At 38.9% G+C, this 27,232-nt stretch overlaps 1 protein-coding gene across 1 annotated transcript in view; it reads left to right on the top strand.

Moving 5' to 3' along the window:
- Positions 1-27,232, top strand: part of LOC145999651 (putative inorganic phosphate cotransporter) — a 122,863-nt gene that overhangs the window by 40,591 nt on the left and 55,040 nt on the right. Inside the window, exons 3-5 of the mRNA XM_083136779.1 lie at positions 307-555; positions 3,597-3,684; positions 24,219-24,431. Coding sequence (XP_082992905.1) covers positions 307-555; positions 3,597-3,684; positions 24,219-24,431 — 550 coding nt within the window. The remainder of the gene's footprint in view (positions 1-306; positions 556-3,596; positions 3,685-24,218; positions 24,432-27,232) is intronic.

The raw sequence follows: 27,232 nt of genomic DNA, 5'->3' as shown, positions 1-27,232 counted from the left end.
TGAACGAGGCGTTTCAGCACAGGGATTTCTTATCTCATATTGGTGCTTTTGTCCCCTTCCATCATCCCTGAAAATCTGAAACGTCTTCACGGAAACACCCTGTATATCACGTCTTGGTACCCTTGGCATTACCTCATAGACTGACGTCTTCACTTCCAATGATTAACACGTAATTCTCAAGAGACAACACTTGTAACTATGTACATGTTCACTTCGTATAACTGGTGCATGAACAAGATATACAAGAATTATTTATATAAAATTTAAACAGCATTTAAGTTGATTGTGTTCTCTTTCACACTATAGGAAGAAGAAATTGACGGTTCTTTCGTGTGGGACACTAAGCTGCAAGGGTTTATCCTTGGTTCCTTTTTCTACGGGTATGTCGTCACTCAGATTCCTTTCGGCATTCTGTCGCAAACATATGGAGCAAAGTACTTCCTGGGCGTAGGGATGCTCATCAACTCAGTGGTTGGTCTCCTCGTCCCTTTGGCAGCCCAAAAGGGCGGATACGGAGCCCTTATTGCAACAAGAGTGATCCAAGGATTAGGAGAGGTAAGCTGATTGCAAGAAATGCGCAAGATTTATATACAGCGTGTCACAAAATGATTATTGGGGTTTCGAGTAGTTGGTATATTGCAACAGACGAAGGTGAATGTTTATATCGTACGGCTGTGGAGGTTTGCTACTCTGAGCGCTTATCATTTGTTTCCCATCAGTCAATGCGGCGTTAGTGTATTACAAGATGGCGACTCCCGTGGAGAATTGGAAGTGATCCTCCGTCCGATAACAACAATCGTTGATGGTTTAGTAAGTTTCAGACAACTGAATGTGTCTGCAAAGGGAAGAGTTGTGGACGTCCAAGTGTGTTGAACGAAAGCGTCGAGAAACATTAGACTACCGGGTGGATGTGTGCCGTATCACGGAAGGTGCTCACATTGAACATTTATAAGATACACCATGTAAACTTGTCGAGTTCTTGTTTACTTCCATATAAGCTTTGTCCTTGGACCCCACATATAAGGGGAAACTAAACGACTCTGAAACCCCAAAAATCATTTTGGAACACACTGTAGTTACACAATAACTAGTAGAGATTATGCGCAGGTGAGATTACGCATGTGAAATTCTAGTGGCTAAGGCGAGTGCAGCGCCATACATGTCTTGTCGATTGTCATACGCAATATGATACTCCTAGATAATTATATAATTAGTTCATATGTTACAACCAACTGTGGTTCATTTACGCTTATATGAAAGAGTATATATACCGGGTGTATCATAATAAACAAATTTAAGAATTTATTTTGACTAAACTAATGGAATACAACAATGATATGTGTTATGTATCAATCAGTAACACTTCAAGTTTCTATGAATGGCTCAAATGTCTCCAAATGCTCAATGTGGCTTAACTTAGGCCAGCAGTGATGTGCGCCTACGCCTAAACTCGACAGTCTACATTCTACGCGTAACATAATCTATGTAAACAACATGGCGAAAAGTGATAACTTTGCAAAGGGCGATGTAGAAGCAAAACAAAATTATACTGCGTATTAGTTGCTAATGTGTGAGATGAACATTTTATACTCTTTCTTGCAATTTCCAACAATTTTGCACCTAGGAAAACTCCTAGCATAGGAGATATTCTATTTTTTGTGGGAAAATGACTACTTTTGCCTCATCACTGCCATCTGTTGTTTTCTTTTGCATACTATTTATCTTCTTTCAAAGTTGATGATAGAAGAGAAGAGAGAAATTTTGTTGTAAATAGGATTCTTGTCAGTTCATTAGGAACAGAACAGTTATAGTTGACAATGTCACTTTTCTTTCATGAAAGCCTTGAAAATGTATTTTAATTTACTTTAGATTGTCTACGTAGTCTATGTAAACCACAACCCAATGTAATCTACGCGTAGATTACGTGTATACAACGCATGTAGATGTAAACTTATAGTGAAAAACTCAATAGGCAGAAATTTATTTTATTATAAAACATAAACTGAACGTAACGTTTCAACCTTCTAGTAAGGTATTCTTCAGACTCTGCACCAAGTACAAATGTAACAAGGTACAAAACAGGACGATGTGTATATATATATATCGTCCTGTTTTGTACCTTGTTACATTTGTACTTGGTGCAGAGTCTGAAGAATACCTTGCTAGAAGGTTGAAACGTTGCGTTTAGTTTATGTTTTTTAATAAAATAAATTTCTGCCTTGGTCAGCATATTTAGTTTTTCATATCATGGAAACAAGGCTTAATGGTGTTAAAACTTATAGTGTACGGCACATCACTGGTCGCCAGGCTGCAACTGCTGTTGCAACTGAAACTTATACGGTCTGAGTGACAATCTCTTGCGTAACTCCCTTCAAACTGTGGAATGTGAAATACAATCCAATTCTCTGCTTCCTCGCCTTGTTGATTTTGTGGACTACATTGGAACACTTCCAGCACGCAATCAACACTTTACAAGTTAGGTGTCTTCCTGCGTGTTTCCTCGCACACAAGAAAACAGTTTCAACAAAAGATTTGCTTTGTTGGCGCCGGTAGTATGGAACTTTAAGGCACAGCTTGCTTTTCCTGCACATCTGAAAGTCACCAATTTCTTTAACACTACACCAGCGCAAGAATGACCGTCTTTACAAAACGAAACTTGAAGATTTTCTCATTACTATAAAACAAGCCTCATTGTTGTGTTCCAGATATTTTTTTTACAATGAACCTGATGAGCTGTATTACGATACACCGGTATTTTAAAATTTTGTGAACAATCAACGGTCGATTAAAAATTGTTCATATGTTCATTTTGAGAGTTGAGCTATACTGTGTACTTGTCATAAGCAAGAAGACGAGCGGTTCTGAAACTGTTTCCTCATTGTCCCCTTCAGTCGTAAATGAACGTCTAATGTAACCCCACCATAGGATTTCTCTGAAGAGTGGGTTTCGGGGATTGTTTTTGGCTGCCTGATTGGTAGAGCGTTTTTGATATGTTGGAGGCGTGTGTCTGCAATAGAGGAAAATGGCAATCGAGCTGTGTGTGGAAATGTTAAACATATACACATTAGAATCCTACAAAAAAAGTTTGTAACCAACTGTCAAGAACAATTTTGGAGTTTTTATTGCAGTTCCTCAGAGTTTCTAGTGAGAGGGATGTGCCTGCACAGCCTGAAACAGTAACTTGATGTCTGGTCGAGCACTGAAAACTTTCAAGTTGAGAAACGTTCTGGTGTGGGTATTCTCGACACTTATCTTGCGAGCTGATCGCGTACCCCCTTGAAGTCGTTCATGTACCCTTGGGGTTAGACGTACCACAGTTTGAGAACCGCTGAAGTAGACCATTGTAGCAGAAGAAACATACAGGGCGAGTCACATAAAAATAGCCCCCTCTCCAGCCAGTATTAGTTTCGGTGTAGACATGAAGGTGTCCAGTACAGCATACCTGTTTACAGTAAAAACTATTCGTACTAGACTAATTAAAGTTATTTTTAAAGAAGAAGAATATTCACTTCGGGCGACTTATGTGCGGTATATACCGTACAAATACATTTAATTTTATAAAGCACACAGTGATCATCATATTTTATTAATTCCAGGGTCCCATAGTGCCTTGCACGCACACCATGTTAGCCAAATGGATACCTCCTAATGAAAGAAGCCGAATGGGGGCCTTTGTGTATGCAGGTTAGAAAAAATAATATATTCACTACTAATTGAATACTTTACAGTGCATTGTATGGTCACGAGCGTAAGTTGTCTCACAGCTGCTGAAACTAATATTAGCTGAACCAATATACATTATTAGGGTTAGGATTTTTTTTTTGGTAAGGCAGAAACATTGCATAAGTAGATAGGAACGTGTTTTACACGTAAGTGAATAAATTAGGATGCTTTATTATGGCATTCTTTTGCATTGTTTGACCTTTTTTTGTAGTAAAGGTAATTTTGTTTTAACTTTTTAAGCCGTTTAAGTCATTTTTCGGCCTTTTAAAAGTAATCTTATACATTTTTCTACATTTTGGTGAAAGAAAGGGCATTGTACATGCAAATGTAACCCTTTGAAGGAGAGAGGTTTCCGACTCTCGTCTCATTGCCTTCAGCGCAGTTCTGAACGACTGTGTTTAAAGAAACAAAGAATTTCTGTGCAATATTGTTAATACAAGCTATTGTGTAACAATTCAGGTCAAACAATGTGATTTCCCCTTCTCTCAGTAAATACAATTCGCCAGACGAATTATTGTTAAAAGACAAGTGGTACAAAGTTTTGTGCTCTGTATCGGACATTTTGTCAGGGAAATAATTTGGACTCCATTGAATTGAAACTGACTTAACAGCAAGTGATATTGTTCATTTCAAGTACGCTCCTCTTGTGTCGGTGGAAGTCGAGAGAAATTTGTCCATGTACAAGGCTCTATTGTCCGACAACCGACAATCATTCACTTTTGAAAATTTGCATATGAGTGTTAAAGATGACAAAAAGTGAACTTTCTTACTTGTATTACCATACGCAATGAACATGTGATAGATACTGTAACGTTAGTTTGTAATTTGAATGTCTCTTGGTAGCTTATAAATTAGTTTTACAAATCTTTCTGAATTTTTATGTCATTTTTCTAAGTTTATAGGGCATTTTCTTGCATGTATTAGCTCAAAAATGCATTTTTTAAAGGTCATTTTTTGGCAATTTTAAGGTCATCAAAACCGTAGCCCTCTACATTATATTCTGCCCCAGGAATCTGTGAGGCAAAGCTGCGCGTAAGGGTAGAGAAGGGGAAGAAACGAGTGGGTGGACGGACGCACTGCGACCTGCTACAAACGGCTTGTGTCTGCAGTCTCGTTGCCTACTCCATGCCGCATATACGTGTTCATTGATCGAGCAGAGGACTCGTTTTCGCAGAGTTGCGCAGAGGACTCGTTTTCGTTCGCTTGCTCTAGATATTAACGGGACAGAGTATAACATAGTATGGCAGTTTGTCATAAGCGCATGTGAATCATCAAGAAGTTTGTCTTGAGTAAAGCGAAAGTTCAAGATCGGTTGTGCCAGGTGTGTGTTTCAAAGATAATTTGCGAAGGGAGGTCAAAATTGAACATTTGTGGGGTATATGTAGGTATTTATAACATGTTTATGTATCCGTTTTGTGTTATCATAAGATAGTGAGTTAGAAAAGAAGAGAATGAAAAGAAGAGGATAAGAAAGAAAAATGAGGTAAGAAGGGAAATGAAGCAATGTGGAAGTGGAGAAGCACGACAGAATGAAAGATTGAGGGGAAGAGAAGTATAGACGCAAGACAGAGAGAGAGGGAGGAGACCAGAGAGAAATTGAGAAGGGGCGACCAGAGACAGAAAGAGAGGAAAGAGTGAGAGAGGGAGACCAGAAAGAGATGGGAGACCAAAGAGAGAGAGAGAGAGAGAGAGGGAGAGAGGAAGGAAGGAACTTAAAGAAGCAGACCAGAGTGAGAGGGAAATAAGAGAAAAAGAAGCAAGGAAGATAGGGGGATAAAGGAGCTGAAGAGGGTGATGAGGAGGGAAGAGAAGTAAAGACGTAAGGCAGAAAGAGGGGGAGGGGAAATAAAGAAGCAGTCAGAGGAAGATAGGTGGAAAGAAATATAGAAGCGAGAGAGAGAAAGGAAATTAAAGAAGCAGAACAGGGTAAGATGTAAATATGCAACACAGAGAGAGGGAAATTAAAGAAACAGAGCACAGTGAGAGAGAGGAGACGAAATAAACAGAGACAAGACCGACAGAGAGATAGAGGAAATAAAGAAACAGGACATAGATAAAGAGAGAAAAGAAGAAGAAAGTAAAGACTCAAGACAGAGAGAGGGAGAGTGGAGAACTTGAAGAAGAGGAAGAGCGAGAGAGAAGAGAAGAGAAATACATAAAGAACACAGAGCGAGAGAGGAGGGAATTTAAAGAGGCAGTGCAGAGTGAGACAGTATATGGCAAATTTGTCTTGCATTAAAATTTCAAGGCTCTCATATTGTTATCTAAACCTAAACCCTTATAATTATCCAATTCTGCGTTATTTCCAGAAAAGATGCTTTGGTAATATATGAAGGAATGTTCTTCTTTCGACTAGAAATGAAATTATTCCGCAAATTGTTGTGACCAATTCCGACGGGAGAATCTTGGTTGTAAAGAACACACAATGGCCTGGATTTCTTACTTTTATTAATGACAGCTTTTTAAAATTTCCAGTAGTGACAATACGCTCAAGTTTTGTTTCAATAATATACTTGCATACACTTGAAAGACACATTTTGCGACATACTTGAAAAAATTAAGTTCAAATTGTAGGTAAACTGTACTTCACGTAAGATGAAATGAAATTATCATTTTCTTCTCATTGTGTTGTATTGAGATAAGAACAAATGGGAGGATATTGTGTGTGTGTGCATAAAACGAACAAACTGACAATTTTATACCCAGAAAACTCTTGAATCAGTGGAGGCGGAGGAGTGGTCATGTGATGATACATAGCTTCGACCACTGTTGCAGGAAACGTATTTTACCCACATGTTGTCAGAAAACTTTTCAACTCCTCTTCCGTATCAATGAGAAACCCGTTCATCAGTTCGAATGATTCTAATTTGGATGATTCATCGATTCCCATAATCTTCTGCAAGAAGTCAGGTTTTCTGTCAATTATATCTAAGATTCGTAGCTTCTGCAGATTTGGAGCGCACTGCAAGATCTTGATGACAACTTCGACTGTCGCTGTCCCATGGAGATCAACCTCGTTCAGGTGCTCCAGTGAGGAAAAGCACTCGCCACCATCCCACACGAAAGTTGGACTGGTCAGCTGAAGGCGGGTCAGACGTGGGTAGGTGACGATGCCAGCCAGCAAGCTTGAAAGGATCCGGGGATGAAAGTGCAAATATCTCCAATTCTCTCAGATTCTCCCTAAAGTTCGCGGAGATCTTTGTTTGTGAGTACTCCTGAGATACACGAGGCGCTCAGCCACTCGAGATATTCGAAGGCGTTGAATGTGTCCAAAGACCACGGTGCCATCAATGCTGCTGGGTCGTGATGTAAACACTCCAACCGAACCAGATTGGGGAACAGACGACAAACGATGCTGACCTTATCTACGTTCATCGAATGAAGGACCGCTGACGTTAGAGACAGCGACGGAAGCTGAAAGATGTTTTCCATGGTCATCGCTGTTAAGAGATCATTATCCTCACAGAGCTTGTCGATCCTTGCATTTCCTAAGGACTGTAACTTCGGAATCATTTCCAACAGAGCCATCATTTTCTTGGATGAAATGTTGTCAACCATGTGGAGATGATTGCCAAAAAAATTTGATTAACTTGATTGGCCTAAATCTAATGACCTCAGTGTTTCGCACAGATGGCTTTCTTTCCTGTCGTAATTTTCAGCCTGCTCCCCAGGTGGCACCAGTTTCTGCAAGGGCAGGAAAATATCTGGCAATCCCCACACGATGCTCTCCCAAGTTGTGTCACTGTTGACAGTACCTGGAGGTAATCGTACTATGTTTTTGGGTCAGGAGGTGGATTCCTTTGTCAGTGAAGCGAGAAGATGACACGTCAAGAATTTGAAGGAAAGAGCAATGCTCTCCGATGAGATTCAGCATCTCATCATCGCAGATAAAGGGCAAAATCAAAGTAGATACATTTTGCGCGGAAGTAAAGATATTTCTAAAATGTCCATAGTGGCTTACGTTCATAAGACGGATATACATGCTTTCTAATTTGAGAGTACGAAGTATTTTGCCATCGGTGGAAATAAGTTGAAGCAGGGTATTGAAATACATCGGACTAAAAGCCGCTTCGATAGATAGTTCCAGTTTCGTTACTCCTTCTGAAAACAAGATCTCTGGTATGCGAAATTTGTAGTGGGCATTCCGTTCATCCATACCCAATTTACAGTGGGTATCCCGTTGTTCCCGACAGGTGATTGGAAGCTGCGACAAGTACTCCTTCATCGATTTCTTTGACTCTGCTAAGTTCAAAACGTCACGAAGTCTTCTTTCGCTAGCCGAGATGACTGCAACCTTTAATTTCGCATAACAGATTTCTTGTAGGCTAACTGGTGGAGCTATAGGTTCCCCGTGCACAGTCTTCGTGCTGGGGGCATCTTTTCAGATCCTTATTGAAATTCATGGCCAATTGTCTGGAATTGAAAACGAAATGTTGGCACAGTTATAATAACTAGCACTTTGCTATTCCTCATCCTATCCTGAAGATTTATTGCGGCAAGGTATCTGATCCTATCGTGGGAAAGGCCAATTCACTCTCTAACCAACTTCCTTCAGGTTCATCTTAATATGGCAAGTGTCCCGGGTTCAAATCCCGCTCGGGCATGCTTGTTTCTGAATGTCCATTCATCAATTTCATCATTACATCACTCATCCCCATTTTCGCAAATTAGCCAAGAGACACATGTAAGTTTGCACAAGTTTGCTGCACTTTTGGATAGACCCATTGCTGATCCACATATATTTTCAAGTCTGAGTTAGTGCCTATATACCTCAAAAAGAGAATATTTGATCCACCGCGAAGGTCTTTCCATCCATTTGCGTGCGGACTGAGGCCATTCCTCCTCTATTTACAAACTTGCTGGCGTGGTAAGATTGCATAGACACATTGAATCTTCATTTGCGGCAGAATGTCTATACGTTCTAGCCTTCCAGAGGGCAAGAAACCACTGCTCTTCTTTTGTGCATGTGCATGCAGGAGGCACCATCTATAAAAATGACAAAAATGGTGTTGTGAAGCTCACTTGATCAGTGTTGCAGCCTTGATGTCGTTTCATAAATAACAGTCGTTACCTGCACAGTCTGTCCTGTAATTTTTGAAGGACTTTTAAGGTTTTCAATTGACTTTCCCTTGTAATTATGAAAATAATATGAGGAGGAGTGAGCACATATATACCGTGCGTCCATTTCGATCTGCAGCCGAGAGATCGGGAGAAACGTGGCGGGCGGCGCTGACGGAGGTGCCTACATTTGCGGCCTGTAATGCCCGCATATTTTTATGGACATATGCAGACATTTATATAAATATTGCAAAACTAGCACTAACCTGTGTTATAAGAGTTGTTCAAAGTGATGTCCACCTACATTCACACATTCCTGGCATCGTTTGATGAAATTTTGATTCACACGCAAAAGTTCTTCTTCCGTAATTCTTCCTAGTTCTGCCCTTATATTGTCTTTTAGTTCGTCGATGCTATGAGGGTTATTTCGGTAGACTCTATTTTTCAAGGTTCCCCACAAATAATAGTCACATACGGTAAGATCTGGCGAACGTGAAGGCCATAAACCTCTTGAAATTATTCTGTCATCAAGCACCTCCCTTATAGCGTCCAAAGAATCAGCGGCGGTATGGGCTGTGGCCGAATCTTGTTGAAAATACCCATATTGTCTCTCATTATCTGATAACAACTGAAAAAACGGCGCGAGTATTTGTGTGCGGTACCTCTCTGAATTTATTGTGCCTTCAAAAAATATAGGCCCTATTATTCTTTTGGCACTTACAGCACACCACACACCAATTTTTGCATCGTGTAACGGAACTTCGTGTATTATTCGGGGATTTTCAGTGCTCCAGTATCTATTGTTCTCTGAACAAACATGACCACGCAAGTGAAACCATGCCTCATCCGAAAAAATTATTAACTGTGGATCAACAATACCATCTACAATATTCTGCAAAACTCAATTACAGAAATTTACTCTACGTACGTTGTCAGGGGGCCGTAATTCTTGCACTATAGAAACTCTGTACGGTTTTAATTTTAGTACCTTAGTGGCTGTATGTGCTGATGATTTTGACACGCCCATCTCCTGTGAAACACGGCGTAGAGGTTTGTTTGGAGAACGTTCTAACGCTGCACCAATTTCATCGAGTTTTGCTTCGGTTAGAATCCGTCGTTTTTGCTTAGGTGTTTTAAAATTTAACGATCCAGTTTCTCGTAATTTAAGGACAAGACGTCTAACCGTATCTCTATGTGGAGGTGAAACGCCTGGGAATTTCTGTACAAATTGCCTACACACGTCTCGACACGAGTCTGTTTTCACGTAAGTGTCATACATAAAAATTCTTTATTCTAACGTGAACCTTGCGGCTGGCATTCCAATCGTCTGACTGACACAACACACATACATACTGCAATAACACAAACAAGTAACGGCAAGTAACCAAGAATAACACTCTTACGCACAGTACGAAATTAACACGCTCTTGGTTTACATCTGCCTGCCACTATATTCACAGCTTTGTAGTCGCGAAGGAACAAAAAACTTGAGCTAGGAGATTTCGGATTGCAAGGAAGCTCACGAACACCATTAGCTTTTAACGGTTCGTCTGCAGCGTAATCTTGATACAGTGTTGCACATTCGAAACCTCCAAACGATCCCCATCGACACAAAACTCTTTCAAGGATATAAACTTAAGCAGAACGTTACTGGTCAAAACTATGATTAAAATGTTTTACAGAGTATTATCTGTGGCTCTTAATATAATTTCTAAAGCGTATTTATTTGTGTATATAAGGGTGGAACTTGGAAGAATTACAGAAGAACTTTTGCGTGTTATAACACAGGTTAGTGCTCGTTTTGCAAGATGTCCACAAAAATAAGCGGGCATTACAGGCCTCAAATGTTGGCATCTCCGTTAGCGCCGCCCGCCACGTTTCTCCCGATCTCTCGGCTGCAGATCGAAATGGACGCACTGTAGTATGTAGGTGTTAGATATCGTATATTCTGAAATACAAATTACCATTTTTCGAGGAAGGCTATACTGCGCAATCGACCCTTTTGTTTGTAACGAACCTGAGAGTTTAAGGTTTTATATTTGTAAGAAGTTAAGATTTTTAAAATGTTTGTTACTTCCAATAATGTGCAAGTTGTCACAGACAATTATAGTTAGATTTATACAGTTGTAGTTGGAACTTTTATATATGTTTATAAATACGTCAAAATCTGTTCGTGTTGACGTCACTTTCTCATCTCAGCAGAGGAAGTGAACCCACCTGAATGTTTCTCACCTGACGACAGACTGAGTTTGGATAAACAGGTGAGGGTGAAGAATCAATAAGAACTTGAAAACGGAGAGAATTCAAGTATAACACCATTAAGCCTTGTTTCCATGATTATGAAAAACTAAATATGCTGACCAAGGCAGTAATTTATTTTATTAAAAACATAAACTAAACGTAACGTTTCAACCTTCTAGCAAGGTCTTCTTCAGACTCTGTATCAAGTACAAAAGTAACAAGATACAAAAACGGGGCATTATATATACACAAACATTACTCCCTCCAGACTATTTAGAAAGTTGTTTGGAACTTTCTAGCAGGTGACTTTCACAAAAATAAATTTTATAAAGAATATGGAGGACAGAATCAAGAAAATATGCATGAAAGAATGTGAAAAAGAAGGCAAAATAAATAGCCTATGGAAACAGCTGGAAAAGAATGGCTATGAGAAGCAGGATAGACTGGACATAAACAGAAGAAGGAAGAAAACGGGCAGGGAAGAATTGGAAGAGGAAGAGGAAGAGAAAGAAAAAGAGAGAAGGTTTGGAATAAGGAGTATGGGGAAGACCACAGAAAAGATATGCAAAGTGCTTAAGAAAGCGGGAATTAAAACTTACAGGAAGGGAGGGAGAAGCATCTTAGGAATAGCGAGGAATGCAAACAAGAAAAAGGAAAACAGAGAAGAGGAAGAGGAAGAGATTATCTACGAAGTGAAATGTAAAGAATGTCAGAGTGTGTACATAGGAGAAACGAAAAAGAGGCTGAAAGACAGGTTGAAACTATATAGGGATGATGTACGACTTAAGAGAGAAAGAAATGCAATATTTAAACACACGAGAGAAACAGGACATGACATAGAGTGGGATGAGGCTAAGCAGATAGGAAGGGAGAAGAGAATGCTAGTGAGAAAATGGAAGGAAGCCAAGGAAATAGAGAAGAAAGGTGAAGAAAACACAATGAACTGGAATGGGGGATTGAAGTTAAACAAAGAATGGAAGAAGATGTTAGAAAGAGTGGAAAGGACAAGAGATAAAGAGGAGAGGAGAAGGAAGAAAAATGAAGGGAAAAGAGCGTGAGATTAAAAGTCCAACCACATTCAATATGGAAGTAATTGTGTTTAGTCTTTTAGGTGAAAGTAAATTAGGAAAGTGAAAGTCACCTGCTAGAAAGTTCCAAACAACTTTCTAAATAGTCTGGAGGGAGTAATGTTTGTGTGTATATATAATGCCCCGTTTTTGTATCTTTTACTTTTGTACTTGATACAGAGTCTGAAGAAGACCTTGCTAGAAGGTTGAAACGTTACGTTTAGTTTACGTTTTTAATAAAATAAATTACTGCCTTGGTCAGCATATTTAGTTTTTCAGAGAATTCAAGTATAGATTTTGGGTTTTCGAGTTTTCTTATTGCCGATAAGTTGAAAGTAAGCAATTAATTATGTACTTGGACTTTCGCTATATGTTATTGAATGTTCTAGTGTTTTATTGGTAAGTGATTTTGAAATATACGCGATCATAAAACTGCGTTTTAACTTGGAAAACAGTGTTGTGTTTCTTTTCTGACCAGCAAGCCCTGATGATTTACAAAAATTCTCATGTTCCCGACTAAAGGATTAGCGGACTAACTTTGTGACGACTGGTGTACAACCGGGGGGGGGGGACGTTGTATGTTTTACCATTTGGGCGTAAGAAAAAAATATGTTCAATCGTAGTACTTCATTCGAGCTCCTATTTGGCACTGTGCGTTTTTCAATTAGATGTTCCTGTTCTGAGAAATAATACATACTTCCTTACATTACTTAGGGTAAGGACGGGGCAAACAAACGGACACTCTAAGGATATATTGAAAAATAACTATCAAACTGTTTATTGAAAAATTACAATTATGGTCGATATAGAAAGTGTGAACATTGAGCTAACAAATAGTACAATGTATAATTCAAAATACTGAACGTTGTCCTCCAAATTGTTAAATGAATCAGTGTGTGTAGCAGTGTCCGTTTGCCCCACCATGGCGGGGCAAACGGACATGTGAGAGGGGCAAATGGACACTAGCTCATTTCCATTTGCAACGCACTTTAGGTGGAACCAGACAGAACACACTAAGCACTGCACCCAGTGTTGACCCTGCTTGTACACAACGTTGCATACACGGCACACATCTTTTGCGGTGCGTTTAACATGCTTTCCCAGTCTTGTTGTTTCATTAGCTGCAGTCAGTTTTTCTCTTTGAGGCGAGCGATGAAAGAAGGATCCGTTAATAAGTGCGATTCTCCCGTTTTTCGTTTCCTGCTCGAGGTCCCAGAAGTTGATGGCAAGGGGTTGAGTTCTTGAAATCTTCCTTGGGATGAGGCATCGTCTGTCGCTAAAGGTCCTGGTGATCGCTGATCTTGACCATTCACTTCATGGACAGTTCCAGGAATAAATGCGTGCTCAGGCAGGCGTTGTGGATTAAATGGATGAAACCCATTTACTGCATTCCCCACTGTGGCCGCACGATTCCAAGCCTCTGCAAAAATTTCACCAAAGGCCACTTTATTGATACCTTTCCCCGGATTTCTTCGCACATAAACTCTACAGCCGTCGTTGTAAAATGTTTTAAGTGGCCCAAAGAACAAAACGTCGAGCGGCTGACGTTTGTGTGTGCTGTGTGGAGGTAAACACAGAAGGTACATGTCATTGGCTAATGCCTTCTCCAGAGTTGGTGGATCTGAACAATACGATCCGTGTCCATCAAGCATGAGCACTACAAGAGCAGGGGGTTTGACACTAATGAAATGGTCCATAAAATGAGCAAACTATTCCCATTGCATGTATCCACTATCCGAAAGAACTATTTTCGTCCCAGGAGGCATGCCAATTTCATAGTTCTCATTATATCTTTACCCCTTCATGATAACAAAAGGAGGCACATAGTGGCCAGTTGCAGATACACATTCCATAACACTGATTGTTTCTCCCCTTTTACAATTCGTTTGGCTCACGACTTCTCTTGCCCCGCATTGATATGACTCGTTTTGGTTTGTAGATCAGTTACATGCCTGTCACGTCACAGTTGTATACGTTGGCAGGTTTGTCCCACATATTGTGTTCGTCTAGCAACTTTGTTAAATTATTGTAAAAGATGTTAACACTTGCCTTAGATAATCCTTTAGCGCGAGCATATGACAGAGCCTCTGCAACACGCAAGCTGAGTTACTTGTGACGAGCTAAAAATCCTTGTATCCAGTCCTTCCCTGCCATTTGTAGATCATTAAAAAAATGTGGCACACCATTTGTAAATGCATACCGATATACCAAACTGCGGAGTTCCTTAAAGGTCAGACCATATCCTATAGAATCAAGTTTCAGAAGGTGCTCCACCAGTTGTACCTCCACTGCATTTGAAAGCGTGGTGTGCTGGCCAAATTTCGGAATTTCACGTTGCTACTCACCCGTCTCTGTAAAGTGATTCGCGGACAGACAATGTTCTTCTGTAGCTAGAGGCATGCCATCTTGTACTTCATTAACAGCCCTCTGCATATTGTCATCTGTCCAGGAACAGCTGTCTGTGGATCGTTCACGATGTCGCACTATCCTGTAACAAGGACACATTATTTTAGAAAGGCATACATCTGGAGGGTAAAACATGCATTACATACAATTCACACATGCCCTTTCGACTTTGAGTCAAATTTAGATTAGTTGCTGAATTACATAATACCTTATAGTATTTAAATGATATGCACTTTATGCATGTCCGTTTGCCCCAACACAAGCCTGTCCGTTCGCCCCGCCTGTAGCCTTGGGCTTTACATTTTCGATAAAGCCCACCAGATGGCAGCAGCATGTTGACACAGGCTGTGTATGTCTAGGAGGCAATGACATATCGACACTACAAAGCGCAACTTTGGCGGGACCATCATAATCCAAGCAATCCTTATGTTCCGTACACAGATTTTTACTGTTTAGGTTTTTGCTAGTACAAATATCCTTACCTGGTCAGGTTTTACGGCTGGATTGGCGTTCTTCTTTAAGATTTCAACCGATGTTCAACACACCTTCTCGCCAACGTTCTGCTTCAAATCACAACGCCAACCGATGCACTGTTGCAAACTTCAAAGGCAAATTATTCGTATTTTTCTTAGGGACTGTCCGTTTGCCCCGGTGTCCGTTTGCCCCGTCCTTACCCTACCATAGCTTTCTTCTTGTATTCACATTCATGTTATAAACACAGTATTGCCAGGTCGAACTTTGATTTTTAACGTGGATATAAATGCTAATTTCCACTAGGATTAACCTTTCTTTATTTTGTGTTTTCATCCGTATTTATGATTTTAATTTTATTTTTGGACATTGAAGTTTCTATGTTTTAATAGCTGTAAATAACTTTCATTATTTTAATTTGTTTTTCTTCAATTTGTTTTGGAAATATATGTTTTTTGGTTATTTTATTACTCAAGGTTCTCTGATCGTTGTGCAATAAGGGAGACCCTGCTTGCATTCCTTATCGCACAACGTGAGGACAACCTTGCGTTGTGACGTTTCTCAAGGAATGCGTACGTTGTTAGGTTGGTTCTCTTAGCATAAACACACTGTAAATGTATTATTTATCCTAAGATAACTAAACAAAAAAACACATACATAACAAATTAGACATTTGACTTACACATGCACGCAAATTAGGATCATTATGTTTCATTTTTAATGGAGGTTCCTCAAACTTAAAACCGTGTTTCTCTACAATTCCAATAGTTTCCTCACCATAACTCCTACATTTCTGGAATCCTTGATTCGTACCCTTTACAATGACGTATCATACATATTTGTATTAGGAAAGGTCGATTCGACATTCTTACGACGAGGACTTAAAATGGGAAAAAGATCCAAGAAAATGAGACAGTTTTTATTCACTTGAGATATTCAATTCCCTCTACATGTATTGTGGATTTGTAAGAAATGTAACTGGTGCATAGATTAATGGGTAGAACCAAATAAATATATTAAAACGGTAGGTTAGATCAGGATCATTGAAATGCATTCGAACTACAGAGCCCTCTATTATCAAGGTTCTAAAATTTACAATAATGTTATTAATTAGCAACTTACAAGAATCGACAATAAAAATTGTCAAATATTAAATGACTGTTCTTTAGTTTGAAGTCTTAACTTTTAGTTCCGTATTTTGTATACTAACCTGTGTGATGACTTCAGATGGATTTTAAATATGATGTCATTTCAAGCACTTGCAGACAATCATTTGTATCCACGGTTGCGTATCATTTTCCAACAATTTTGTTAGTCTATTGTTGGCGTGAACGAAATGTAATGCCTAGCCAACCATTGTATTGTTCGAGCACTCTTTACATATAAACTCGGTAAAATGCTATGATTTGTAGCTTTTACGTAGTAAGCCAAAGGTGGAGAAGGGAAATAGGAGGCAGAAGGACGCTCCAACACTTACCTTTACATCCTAAGTAGTATCAACAATCTCTGTGCTCCCTACTGCATTAAATAGAAGCTGCCTCGTGGCACCCTTAGCTTATACAGCAGCCGGTGCCCCATTCTTTGTCACCTCCGTTTCATGTGGGAGCCTTCTAAGCAAGTAAACGGAAGCCACCGGACTTGACGTACATCATTAGCTGAATGTAAGGTTTTCTAATTACGAAATTCACCACATTCGGGTAGTTTACACTCCACCTACGTTAGTTGAGACTCCAGTGCGCATGCGCTAACTGGACGAGTTCACTGGAACAATAGGGGCGATGGGTGCAAGTTGAACGCACACGAGGAAGCACATCCTGCGTTATTGCCGAACGTTGACGCAAGTAAGCATGCGCCAACTGGACGAGTCCAATGGCAAAGTAGGGGTGACGGCTGCAAGTGGAACGTAGAGGGGGAAGCAGGTTTTGCGTTAGTAGAGACAATCGACGCCAGTCCGTATGCGCTAACTGGACGAGTCCACTGACAAAATAGGGATGGCAGCAGATGCAACGCGAAAATCATGTTTGTTCCATTGTGAGAGGGTTTGTTTCGAGTTGTTACGAACACCACAAATCATAAACAGAATTATCGAGCGATAATAGATAACTGAATGCACATAAGTGAAACACTGATCTAAAAATTAATGTTTCTGCTTCCCCCGTTTGTGTATGGATTCGTCCGCTGGAGTCAAGCTCGTCTTTTGTTGTCGAACAGTACAAGGAGCTTTCTAGTTATTGACGGTACACGTTGTCAGATACAATCAGTCATTTGATTAAAAGCTTTCTGTGCGTCCGTACCCCTAGTCCTTTGTTAAATGATTCTGTTTTGATGTCAGAAATTAAGTAAGATGACTTTAAAAGATTATTTTTGAGGAAGATACCGAGAGAAGTGAACTTCTACTGATTTTATGTGAAGTTCCTTGTCACACGCAAGGAAGAAAACGTGAAGTCATCCTGGAGAAAATTGGTGTCGCTCGAATCTACATAAAAACTACAGTCCTTTTTAAACGGTATTAGACGGAACTCTGTGAATTGAATGTTTCGATTTTAATGTCCGGCGGACCTGTTCGACCTACCTTCCGACGCCCATGGACTCGCACAAAATGTTTAATTCATTCGACAAGGCCATCAGCGAATAAGGTCAGAATGATCCTAGATCACTACCATGTAGAGCTTCAGAAAGGAAAGGACGTTTAATCGTGCTCCCCATGGAACAACACATTGTTGGCATTTCCGCGAAACAGGGATGAACCCGTTCCATTACTGAATTGCGAATAGAAAGGAATCCACAGCTATGTCGTGTGTTGGTCGCTGAACTTGTGAGTTGGCAAAAGTCCCAAGCGAAGGAAAGCGAGCGTTAAGCATTGTAATTGGCAGCCGCGCTTCAATCTATTTTCTGCCCACTTAACCCTTTATTAATCTAGGACCAGTGATGTGCCGTAGAGTATAAGTTTACATCTACATTCGTTGTCTACACGTAATCTACGCGTAGATTACATTGGGTTGTAGTTTACATAGACTACGTAGACAATCTAAAGTGCATTAAAATTAATTTTCAAGGGTTTCTTGAAATGAAAGTGACATTTTCAACTATATTGGTTCCCAACGAAATGAAAAGTACCCTATTTACAACAAAGTTCTTCTCTTCTATCATCAACTATGGAAGAAGATATATAGTATGAAAAAAACAATAACAGATGGCAGTCGTGAGGCAAGTCATCTTTTCCCCATAAAACACTAGAATATTTCCTATATTACGTTTCTTCCTAGGTGAGAAATTGTTCGAATTTTGAAGAAAGAGTATGAAAAGTTCTCTTCACACATCAGCAACTGATACGCGTATAATTTTCTTTTAATTCCAATGCGCTCTTTGCTAAGTTATCACCTTTCGCCATGTTCTTTACATAGACTACGTAATGTACGTGTATAAAATAGTCTACGTGTAGAATGTAGAATATCGTTGTTTACGCGTAAACGCACATCACTGTCTAGGACGAATTAGTAACTTGTCTCGTTCATATTATCAGCATTTTTTACACCCATCTCTCACGCATTAGGGATCCTTTTCATTTACTTGAGTGTTGAAAATTGTCACTAAATTTAACTTGAATGTGATATTGTTTGAAAGCATCCACATTTGTATTACGGTCTGTATATCAGGTGTCGTCCTAATTGCGAACAGTCCAAATTGCGAACACTTGCTGCCTAAACAGGAATAACCTCGAAGGACAGGGTCCTAATTGCGAACACAATTTCTGCCTTTGGAACTACAACATTCTCTCCCACTTTCTGTGCCTTTTTAACGATTTTTTAAGGGACTTCTTGGAATATAGAAAATGTGACATGATTAAAGTCGTTCCCCAAGTATAAATAATTTAATAATACAAGTGTGGTCTATTTTCTGTATACGACTACATACTGCACACTTTATAACTTAAAAGGGCTTAGTCATTTAATAGTAATATAATATAAGTATTAATTTCAAATTCAAATTTCAAAACATTATGCTGTACTTAAAAATGTATGTATACCATCAATACCTGTTAGTTCTTCTTCACCACTTTTTCGTAAAAAAAAAAAAAAAAGTAAAAGTTCGATAGACTGAAAAGGTGAATTGACTATGAAGAGCTTCACAAAGTAGAAGACCATGATAAGTCAATCAGGTTAGCTGTTGTTGCTAGTCAAACCAGCTTTCTCTCTGAGTCACTACCCTTAATAGTTTTTGAAAAAAGGTTTTTCAGTTACATGTGTTCGCAATTAGGTCATGGAAGTATTTCCTCATTTTTATGTGTTCGCAATTAGGTCATGGAAGTATTTCCTCATTTTTATGTGTTCGCAATTAGGACGTTTTAGGCACTCCTCGCAATTAGGACTGTTCGCAATTAGGACATAACCGTATATCACAAGGGAGTTTTGAAAGTTTATTCACGGTGACTGACTTGGTACATGTATGTTGAGTTTGAAAGTAATGTTCACCCCACTGTGAAAAGGGTTATTCATTAACAAATCACGTTCGTCGTTTTTTCTAAAACATCAGGTTCGTAGGATAAAATACCTACCTTGGTAAAGATTATTCCTTTCGAGTAACTTCGAAGTAATTATTGTCACTACATATGTTCAAGAACTTGTCGATTTCACTTTGCATAGTAAGGAGGTGGCTACATTCAAATTTATGAATATAATACGCGTAAATATAATGTTCTAAATTGGAATTTGTTCAAATTTATCCAGTGATTTATGATTTTTTGCTGTGTGTGTAATAACAATCGCTCTCATTCAGGTTGTAGAATTTCCCTGTGCATAACAAACATGTGTGTTTAATTGTCAATTGTGCGAGGGTTGATGAAAAAGTGCCACATTTAGATCAAAGTAATCACAATCAAATGTTCTTTGGCTTCAAATAAGTGAATTAGTGCATTATATCCGAGGGTTGCCCATGAAGTAACAGGACGGATAACGAAAATTCAAGATAAAAAGATAAATATAGCGTAGAATATATTGATCCTCATTTATATATGGAAAGTGGAATAGTTGTTTATAATCTTTCATTTGTTGAGTCTGCAGATCTTTGAACCTCTAAACTGCGCATCGTGTGCTACTGGACGGCAGTTACATTTCCATTAAAATTTGATGTGGATAATTTTGCTTTTTTTTAAAGTTATTATTTTTATTTATTTTGGAAGTAATGAGTATGGAGCTGGGGTTTTGTAAGTTGGATGCTTTGGGAGCCACCGCACCTGTGGCGTACCGTCATAACAGTACACATAGACCCCAAAACATGTCAACTGACACATATATTTTGACTTCAATAACACATTAACATGCGTAAACTGCAAATGATGCACTTCTTGGTGTGTCAAAATGCACACAGAAATGAGTAAAAGGACACTTTTATCAGCTGGTATTCCTTGTGATGCACTAAAAATGCATGAATTGGGAATATGTAACAAGATCATTTCAAACATAACAAAATTACACATCTAGCTCTCTCAATTGGTGCATTAGAAGTGAAATTTTGTTATCTTTGAAATTATCTTGTTACATCTTCCCAATTCATGCATTTTTATAGCATCACACGGAACACCAGCTGTGAAAAGTGCCCTTTCATGCATTGTATTTTGATACACCAAAAAGTGAATCATTTGTAGTTTATGCACGTTAATGTGCAGTGGCAGGTTCCTTCGAAGCTGGCGCATGAACAAATCAAACAATTATAGATGTTTTTTACGCGACATGGTTTGATTGATTAATTTATTTTATTTTACTTCGCTTCTTGTGCCACTTTTGGCTAATTTGTGAAAATGGGGATGAGTGATGACATGATAAAATGGATGAATGAACACTCACAAACATCCATGCCCAGGCCGGGATTCGAACCCGGGACCCCTGTCGTCGTAGCGCGATGTGCTAACCACATCACCACGAGGGCCGGCTTCTGCGTACATGGGTATGTTTGTAAATATAATTATGCCCGTATGTATATATTTGTTTATATATGAGTACATACATGTGTATAGCTATGACTGTCTGCATATAACAGTTGGGCTGAAAAGTTCGTAGGCTAAAATAGTAAAAAATATTTTTTTGACAAAATTCGATTTTATTATTCAATGTAGTTGCCTTCGAGGACGATACAACGATTATAGCGGTCATACAATTTTTCGATGCCATTTTTATAGTACGATTTCTCTTTAGCCTCAAAATAGGCCTCAGTTTCGGCGATTACCTCTTCATCAGTGCTAAATTTCTTTCCAGCGAGCATTCTTTTAAGGTCTGCAAACAGGAAAAAGTCACTGGGGACCAGATCTGGAGAATATGGTGGATGGGGAAGCAATTCGTAGTCTAATTCATATAATTTTGCCATCGTTTTCATATTTGTGATACGGTGCATTGTCGATTATGAGCACGCGCGGCACCCATTTTGCACACAGCTTGCGCATGTTCAAATATTCATGCACAATATGTCCAACACGTTCCTTTGATACTTTTAAAGTCTCAGCTATCTCGATCAACTTCACTTTACGATCATTTAAAATTATTTTGTGGACTTTTTTGATGTTTTCGTCGGTAACAGCCTCTTTGGGGCGTCCACTGCGTGCATCGTCTTTGATGCTCATTTCGCCTCGTTTAAATTTAGCAAACCACTTCTCAACGGTTGATTTTCCTGGTGCAGAGTCCGAATAATGTTTATCAAGCCAAGCCTTGGCTTCAACAGTATTTTGTTTTGCCAAAAAGCAATGCTTTATTAACACACGAAATTCTTTTTTATCAATTTTTTCACAATAACAAACGCTGCTTCACTCACAATGCTATCTCTCACGAACTAATTACCCGGCAGCTGTGAAATTTATACACGTATCTTTTGAAGGTTAGTACTATAGCTATTTTCAGTTCTTACGGCGGCCGGTCCTAGTTCTGCCAAGGGAAGTGGGGAGCTGGATTACTCAACAGACCAACCAGACAACAGCAGTGGCGCCGAGAGACACGACGCGGCCGGAAAAAGTACTACGTGAAACTCGTTCTACTGGCCGCTACGTTTCTTATCGTGCTGGATTGGTCGCTTCCCCGCTCCCCACTTCCCCTGTCAGCTTCTAGAGCGCCCGCCGTAAGAACTGAAAAGAGCTATAAGTAAAAATCACATGGAATTAATTCTAGTAACGCCATCTATGAGTCAGCCTACGAACTTTTCAGCCCAACTGTTAGATATGTATCTTGTTATACTTTTGTAAATGTCATTTTTAGGTTTATGTTTTCTATAAAATTTGTGCTAGTATTCTTTACGCAATGATTATTGTAGTTTTGCACTCTTTCTTCTTCTTTTGTTTTTGTATTGTTGAAATTGTAATTTTTTAATTCTTTATAATATACGTAAGCCTATTACAATTTGAGCCAAAGCTCTGTTATAGGTGGAAACAAATAAATAAATAAATAAAACTGGGGGTAAGGTGCAAAAAGTATAGGGGCGCAAGGATAGTTTACTTCCCCTTCATAGTGCGGGGGCAAAAGTGGTAAAAAGTGGGGGCACAAGTGGTAAAAAGTGGGGGCACAAGTGGTAAAAAGTTGGGGGCAACTGCCTCCACAATTCCCGCAACTGTTACTGTGTCATTGGAGTCAACATATATGTGCCAGTTGATACGTTTTGGGTCCTGTATGAGTGTTAGGAATGCTGTTTCTACCATAAATAAAACCGTTCGTGTTGAATATAACCTTAACATTTCCCTGCACTTATTTATTCCGTAGACCAAGCATTGTGAATGTATTAAGGCTGTATCAGCAACCAACTTTTTCCAATCTATTTTAGAAGATAATGAAATGTGATCCAAGTCGACTCATGTTAAATTATTACTATACTAAAGTTACTTGTACATTTCTTCAGGCCAGTGCAATTATATGGATAAACTTTGAATCGAGATAATAAAGTGCGCTCGTTCCCTAGAATATATCTCAGAAGGAATTCTTCATTTATAATTTAAGAAAATTTGAAAATACCCTTTTAGGTTTGCAGATGATTATTGTACGAAATACTTTGTCGATATCTTCGTGGAATTTATATTTTTCGAATAAAATAATACTGTAGTTAGATTGTCCTTAATAAGTAATCAAATTCTCTGTTGCATGAGCCCCATTGAGAACTTTGTTCCCGTGATAATCATATTATCTTATTTACGAGCCCAATTATTCACTCTGACCTGGAAGTCTCTATTAAAAAGTCATATTTTTTGTGTAAACCATATTCAGCACTCTGGTATAGGAACATCGAAGTGATTTTCATATTCCCCTTTTCAGGAGCCCAATTGGTTTCTCTGGACTTGATGCCTCTATGTGAGAGTCATATTGCCTGTTGTAGAAGCCGAACTTGTCACTCTGGTCTCTACGACTCTGTGTCATAGCCATATTGCCTGGTGCAGAGTCCAATTTCGCACTCTGGTCTTTAGCGTCCAAGTGACATAGTCAATTAATTCTCCGTTTTAGGAGTCCAGCGTGTCACTCTGATCTCTATGTCTCTAAGTGATCGTCAATTCTATGTTGCGGGAGCCCAATTGGTTACTCTGGTCCCATGCCTCTAAATGATAGCTATATTGCCTGTTGCAGAAGTCCAATTTCGCACTTTGGTCCCTATGCTTCTAAGTGATAGTCATATTCTGTGTTATAGAAGCCCAATTTATCACTCTGGTCATGAAACATCCCGTGATAGTAATATTTTGTGTTGTACGAGCCCAATTTATCACTCTGGTCATGAAACATCCCGTGATAGTCATATTATGTGTTGTACGAGCCCCATTTATCACTGGTTACGAAGCATCCAGTGATAGTCATTTTCTATGTTGTACAAGCCCAATTCAGAACTCTGCTCTCTATATTTCTAAGTGAAAGTCATATGCTGTGTTGTACGAGCCCAATTTATCACTCTGGTCATGAAACATCCCGTGATAGTCATATTATGTGTTGTACGAGCCCAATTTATCACTCTGGTCTCGAAACATCCTGTGATAGTCATATTCTCTGTTACAGGAGCCCAATTCGGCACTGTGATCTCTCTATATCCGTAAGTGATAGTCACATTCTGTGTTGTACGAGCCCCATTTATCACTCTGGTTACGAAGCATCCAGTGATAGTAAATTTCTATGTTGTACGAGCCCAATTCAGAACTCTGCTCTCTATGTCTCTAAGTGATAGTCATATTCTGTGTTGTACGAGCCCAATTTATTACTCTGGTCTCGAAACATCCTGTGATAGTCATATTCTCTGTTACAGGAGCCCAATTCGGCACTGTGATCTCGATGCCCCTGAGTGGTCTGCTAGCAAAGTATGGCTTTGCAGGTGGTTGGCCATCAATCTTCTACGTCTTCGGTATCATCAGCACGATTTGGTCAGTGGCGTTTCTGTTCCTGGTGTACGAAGATCCCAGCTCCCATAAACACATATCTCCAGAGGAAAAGTCTTACATTATGAAGTCTCTTTGGGGAAGTGAAAGGGTTTCGACGGTAAGTGATTGTATAACATCATATTGTTGTAGATTTTTTATTTTGTTTGTGTGAGGAAATATTACAGAAAGTAACGTGTTCGTTTAATTGTCCATGACACATTTAATCAATGTACCTCGTCAAAGTAATCAGTTTGTTTGATGAACTGAAAGCCAGCATTCCTGACCAACTTCTTAACACAGGTATCACGACATCGAATCCTCGGGTACATGAAGGACATTTTCACATTTATCCTTTAAAATTTCGTCAGTTGATTATTATTACTGAAGCTCATAATCGCTATTAATGTGAGGAAGTTAAACAAAGCAACGTTAAACACACACAATTTTACACATGATCATTTTTTTACTTTACACAACTTTATTCTTCAAACAATTTAAAAAATAAAGAAAGATGGCAGGGGTGTTTATGTACTTATAGCAACTTCTATATGCTTAGCAGCCCGTTGTTAAAAAATTGCAAAATATTATGTGAATGCCTGTGTAGATAGATGTATTATGCACTATCTTCCATAAAACTGGAAAATATTAAAATCTGGAAATATCTATAAGTATTTTCAGTATCTTCCAAATAATATTAATTATATTTTCCTCAAACTGTGATAAACAGTGAGTAATTTGATTTAAATATTTTGAAAAAATACAGGCATCGTGTCTGAATTTCATTAAGGTCAACATATGATAGTCACGATGTTAATCAGGTTAAAATTTATAAATAAGTAGGTTAGGTACGTTGCATAGTATCAAAAATGGGGCAAGACGACGCAATTCAAATTATCCAACAAAATTGTAATAACATCACAAGCTATGCTTCACCTGGTAGGTGAGGATATTTTAAATTTCTTTTGGCGAATTTCAAAATTTTCTTCTCTAGATAGGCAACAATTTTAATTGTCCAAATTAGTTGATATGAGGAATATTTAACGGCAAGAAGTTGTTGTTTACACGGGTTTTTGTTCCAACTATACCAGAAAAGTTGACTACATAAATGACGGTCTTTGGCCGTCAATATGCTCTGCCATTTAAATACTTTCAAGTGAATGACGGTTAATTTGTATTAAGGAATATTACATAGTCAACATAAGTTAAATAATGTTAATGACTCCGTTTTAAAAATATATTTATGGTTCACTGTAATTTATAATTATTATCAGTCTTTATGCATGATAAAATGTATTAAATAAATAACTGTTGTGTCCGGTTTTGTAAACTGACAGGCAGACTGTTCCAGTTTAACTCTAGAATAATATTTGAAGGTAATTTTCCAGTGTACACAGTCCACAGTAATATTATAAATATAAGCAATGCGATGGTTTTCATTAAAAAGGAAGATTTTACCTGTAAATCGTCTACAATAACAGTAGGAGCATTTAGAGATTTCTGGGCCATCATTTGGCGCTCGAATCATCATTTGGAGCTCAGTGTTGCCAACTCACCCCACGAAAATTTCACCAACTGATATTTTGAAGCCTTTCACGGTGTATGTTAACCTCACAAGCAGTGTTGCCAACTCGGGCGAGGCGTAGCCTTTTATGGTGTATGTTAACCTCACCAGCAGTGTTTTTAACTCGGCGTAGCCTTTCACGGTGTATAATTTTTTAGCTTTTTGTGTGAGTGTACATGTGTTCGGGCGAGGCGTAGCTTTTTACGGTGTATGTTAACTTTACTAGCCTCAGCGTACATGAGAGTTCTGAATTTTTTTTTGAGGCTCGAATCATCATGTGGAGCTAGTCGTAGCTTTTTATGATGTATATTTTGAGGGGCCTAGTGTTGGCGACACTGTGGGTTTTTTACTGTAGTTTTTATGAGGGGGGTCTATTGCCCTCTGTTTACATCTGGCAACACTACCGTAGTTTGACAGTGTTGTTAACCTACTGGGTTTTTCACTGTAAATTTTCATCAAAGGACCTGAGGGGTCCATGTATTTTTTATGTCTGGCAATACTGTTGGGGGCCTAGTGTCGGCAACACTGTGGGTTTACTGTAGCCTTTTATGAGGGGGGTCTATTGTCTTTTTTTTATATTTGGCAATTTTATTGGATGTTTTGTTTGAGGCTTGGGTTTTGCCAACCCATCCGAAGAAAATTCCACTATATGATCTTTCACTGGCTAAGCTAACCTACAAATAGGAATTGGCAACACTGACTAGTCTTGAATTATTATTTGAGGCTCGTCGGTGTTGCCTACCCACTCTACAAAAATTCTACTATATGATATTTTGAAACTTTTGAATGCAACTTATCGTAATTTTCCAACTGTGGGACCAAATGTTTATATATCGTGACTTTTGTAAACCTCTTTCGGGAACAATGTGTCGCACACACACACGTGCGCGCGCGTGCCTGTATTGTGACGCAAGCAAACAAAAAAAAATTTTGACCGTATTCTTAAATAACTAACAAAGACAATGAATCTTTTTGGCTTCCGCAAACAGATCAACATGGAGACTGCACCGCCAAATTCCAATAACCTCTTATCTTCCGTATTATCTAAACTCAATGGTTTACTGATTGTTCATCTCAACAGCATTTGGACGAAACTGAATGACGATGTGGGCAAGATGTTTTATGTTTTTAATAACAATTTACATTTCTACGAAATTCCGATCGACGGGAAACTTCAAATCACCGTGAATCCGGAAAACGCAGGCGAAATCAAAATTTCTACCGGCAAGAATATTTTTCGAATCAAGCACGACAAGATGCTTTCTAACATTACGTACGATGTTTCTGCAGGAGATTATCTTTACATGGAACTTCTCGGAGATTACGACAAACTCATTCCTC

This window comes from Lepisma saccharinum, chromosome 15 (genome assembly GCF_977018435.1).
Source record: "Lepisma saccharinum chromosome 15, izLepSacc3.1, whole genome shotgun sequence".
Lineage (NCBI taxonomy): Eukaryota > Metazoa > Arthropoda > Insecta > Zygentoma > Lepismatidae > Lepisma > Lepisma saccharinum.
This window is presented reverse-complemented; position numbering and strand designations above follow the sequence as displayed.